This window comes from Leptodactylus fuscus, chromosome 8, assembly GCF_031893055.1.
Source record: "Leptodactylus fuscus isolate aLepFus1 chromosome 8, aLepFus1.hap2, whole genome shotgun sequence".
NCBI classification, from domain to species: Eukaryota; Metazoa; Chordata; class Amphibia; order Anura; family Leptodactylidae; genus Leptodactylus; species Leptodactylus fuscus.
Genome location: NC_134272.1, coordinates 69941863 through 69945591, shown reverse-complemented (window position 1 = coordinate 69945591; position 3729 = coordinate 69941863). Strand labels below are relative to the sequence as shown.

The 3729-nt window shown below is 39.5% G+C and overlaps 1 protein-coding gene across 3 annotated transcripts in view; it reads right to left on the bottom strand.

Moving 5' to 3' along the window:
• Positions 1 to 966: 966 nt before the first annotated feature.
• The window catches only part of OLA1 (Obg like ATPase 1), a 132134-nt gene continuing 129371 nt past the window's right edge, over positions 967 to 3729 (bottom strand). For all 3 annotated transcript variants that reach the window (XM_075284149.1, XM_075284150.1, XM_075284151.1), the window contains one exon: positions 967 to 1494. In XM_075284149.1, the coding sequence (XP_075140250.1) occupies positions 1393 to 1494 (102 nt within the window). In that variant the 3' untranslated portion in view covers positions 967 to 1392. The remainder of the gene's footprint in view (positions 1495 to 3729) is intronic.

Here is a 3729-nt window from a genome sequence, read left to right as displayed (position 1 = left end):
CCGGGGGGCCCCCAGAGGCTCTGAGGGCCCCGGCACTTGCCCGACTATACCGTGTGCTGACGCCGGCCCTGCTAGATGAATTATATATATGTTATGGAATAGGTACATTATATTTAAAAAAAATAATAAATAAATAAAAAAAATCACAATTTTAAAATTTTTGCAACATTTTGGAGAAAAACAAAACATGGCAAGCAAATCCCATTATTATACATTGATCTTGTGCTTGCTCAATCTACAAAACTGAACATGAGGTTCTTGTATACATACATATTGATCATGGTGTATAAGCTCATTAGGCACTTCATGGCGACCTCTGTATAGTGGATCCCTACTCTACTGGGTGCGGCGCTGCACAGTGACCAACATAGCGTCCACATGGGAGCGACCCAGTTGCCGTGAAGTGGCCGTGTATTCCCACACCTAGTACAGTAGGGACTTACTATAAGCAGATAGAAGGGATTATACACTTTGATCAATATGTATACTAAGAACCTCAGGATCGTAGACTTTGCCGAGAAGCCCAAGACCAATGTATAATATTGGCACGTGCGGTCCATGTCTCTTTTTTCTCTGCAATGTTTAAAGATTATGCCACCGCAAAGTGTAAAGTGAACTCAGATACGAAATCTAGAAGGAGAGTATAGCGAGCAGGTACCTAGCCTATCCTTATCCTTTGAATGTATCGGCATAGAAAGGTTCCAAACGCGTTTCTTTTCTTCTTGGCGTCCAAGTGTAGGTATACACAATCCATTTTGCAGGGACGCGCAGACAATTGTTGGCAAGCTAATCTTGTGATTCCCATGAAAGAGTCACTTTTCAGCTCGGATGACAGCTGCCCCACACTGGCAGTTACTGTATCATACACATGTCTTATATTCTGTAATCAGCAGCCAGCAGGTGCTGTATCGCATTCAGCACACCACATCCACTCAATACAGACATCCCCAAACACACAGAGGCTGGTTTTTGTCAAATGTTTTATTGAGTGTAGACATCTGGAGTACTGTAAAACATGCATTATCTGTAGATTGAAAAAAAGAGCCAGCCACATTGTCCTCACTGTCAAATGTGTCAGGCTTGGCATACATGATGGAGATTAATGAAGTATCATGAGACTAGTGAGAGTCCTGAAAAGCATCGAGGATTTCAAGTAGGATCTTAATCATTTGGAAAGCACATTTACTGAACTTGTATTTTCACAGTGAGGTGACACATATCATTTCCAAACAAACAGCATTTTATTTGGTTCGGTTGGGGGGGGGGGGGTGACAAGATGGTTCCCGGTGGTATATTTTATTTAATAACAGAATATTCTGCTTAAATAAAAAAAAACTAACAAAAAATTCACTTTCGATGTTAAAAAAAAAAACTAACGAAAAATCCCCCAAATTATTTCTTCTTGGACTGTTGAGGTGTATTGAATTTAAAGAAAATAATGTCTCCATCTTCTACCGTGTAATTTCTCCCTTGCTGCCTGTATTTTCCTGCCGCCTGTAAGAGAAAAACAGGGGAATTAGATATGAGCGTCGCTGTAATAGATCACCATGCTACGTGTGTATATATAGATGGATGGATGGATGGATGGATGGATGGATGGATAGATAGATAGATAGATAGATAGATAGATAGATAGATAGATAGATAGATAGATAGATAGATAGATAGATAGATAGAGATATAGAGATCAGACTGATCATATACACATCATACATGGCATAAGAACAGAAACTTATATGGCCACTGTTATAACTTAATACACCCTGACCCAAATCCCCCCCCAGGTTGCAATACCACATACAACCTAGGAACAAGAATACCAGTTTTTTGTTGTTTTTTTCTGAAATATTAGCTCATTTCATAATATCACAACCCAAAATTGGTTTCTTATGGGTACGGAGGTGTGCTGTGATCAATAGACAGAGGGTACAGCGCTGCGGAATATGTTGCCACTATATAAATAAAATTTTTTATGATTAATAATGTAGCCAGGGCTTTGTTTTCACAAGGGCTATGGAATTAATTTTGGGTGGAATATAATAATAATAATAATAATAATAATAATAATAAAAAAGTTGAAAATAAAATGATTATTTCTTTTTTTTTCCAATAATTATTAATATTGGATCCAGGGTTTTACACAATTGCTGAGTTGGGAAGGAATGTTTTACCCTGACATGGATTAAATACTGTAGGGTTATAGATCAGACTTGATGGATCTGTGTCTTCATCCAAACTCATCCACTATGTAACTATGTATAATCTGATGTATAGTCTGTTACATATTTATCTTCATATGAAGTCAATCACTGGCTTTTCAAAGAGGACCTTTCACCACCTCCAAGTCCAGCCCTTTACATCTATGAATAGCTGCCGCTCCACTGATTCTGGCACAGTTGGAATTTTTTCCCTAACCCCCACCATTCCTGAGCAATCACTGCTGTTAGTTTTGGTGCCTGATATACTATTTAGTCTCTGCACTGTCAGGAGGGGGGTGTCAGGCAGGAGCAGACAAGGAAATCCAAGCTCTGACACTGGCTGCCCTGCCTCTGATTGGAGCTCTGAATCACGCCCCCTGCCTGACACCGCCCACCTGACATTACACAGCCTAAGTAGCACATCAGGTATCAAAACTAACTGCACTTATTACTCAGGAACAGAGGGAGCTAGAGAGAAAATTCCAACTGTGCTGGAATCAGGGGAGCGGAATGAAGAAGAAGAGTTGGGGCCTGGTATTCCCTAACCTTTGGTCTGTCAGACTTCTACTGACATTTAGCTCATAGTTAATTTATAATTTGGCTACCAATATTTTATATGTATTATATAGTGAGGTTTTGCAGGAATCATTGGTACTTCTGCACTACATTTATCATCATGGATGTCGTCAATTAGAATTGTTAACATCTCTTTTCAACTGTATGTTAATCAATAAATAAGTTTATTATTTATACTAAGACATGATATCATTTCCTTGTCCAGGGATAAGACAGTACAGTAGTTTCTTATATTTACATGTGTTAAATTTGTTGCAAAAAGTTCCACAGCTGAAGAATTTAAACAGGGGTGTGTTAGTAGCAAGGACATGGTTTCCTGTGAGATGACCGAGACCGTTGCAGAAAATGTTGCAACAAATCTGTTGCATGTGAACTTACCCATAAAGGAGTTTTCTGTCCCTAAATCTATCTTTCAGCCTGTTAATAGGTCATCTGGGGACCTACACAACTGCATCCCGCACAGATCATTTATTCTATCAGCTAATAATGATGGGGAGCACATGCAGCACCGCTTCAGGCCACCGGAACTATCATCATCCAGTGGATGGCGCTGTTGTGCCGCTCCGCCCGTCCACATCTACATCCTACCCACTAGTTTTCTGGAAGATGAGACGAATGTCTTTCAATTACCCCGGCCATCGACCTAAATCAATTTATCTTGAAATTGGTCAGATATCTGTATGTGTAAAAGCACATTTAGCCCATACATGATCAGTTACATCTATGAGACTTCTAAAAAAGAGGCCATTTCCAGAGGTCCCATAGAAATAGGAGCAGTCACAGGCATGCTGCAATCTCTCCATTCTTAAGGCGTCCCCCTAGGTATAAACAACTTTACATAAATGAATAGTACAGGTGAGTACAAGAAACTTTGTAATATATCTTATTAAGGAGAGCTGTTTCCTTCTCCACTTATTAAGCTGTTCTCCTGTTACTTATCTTCAATCTGACTGCT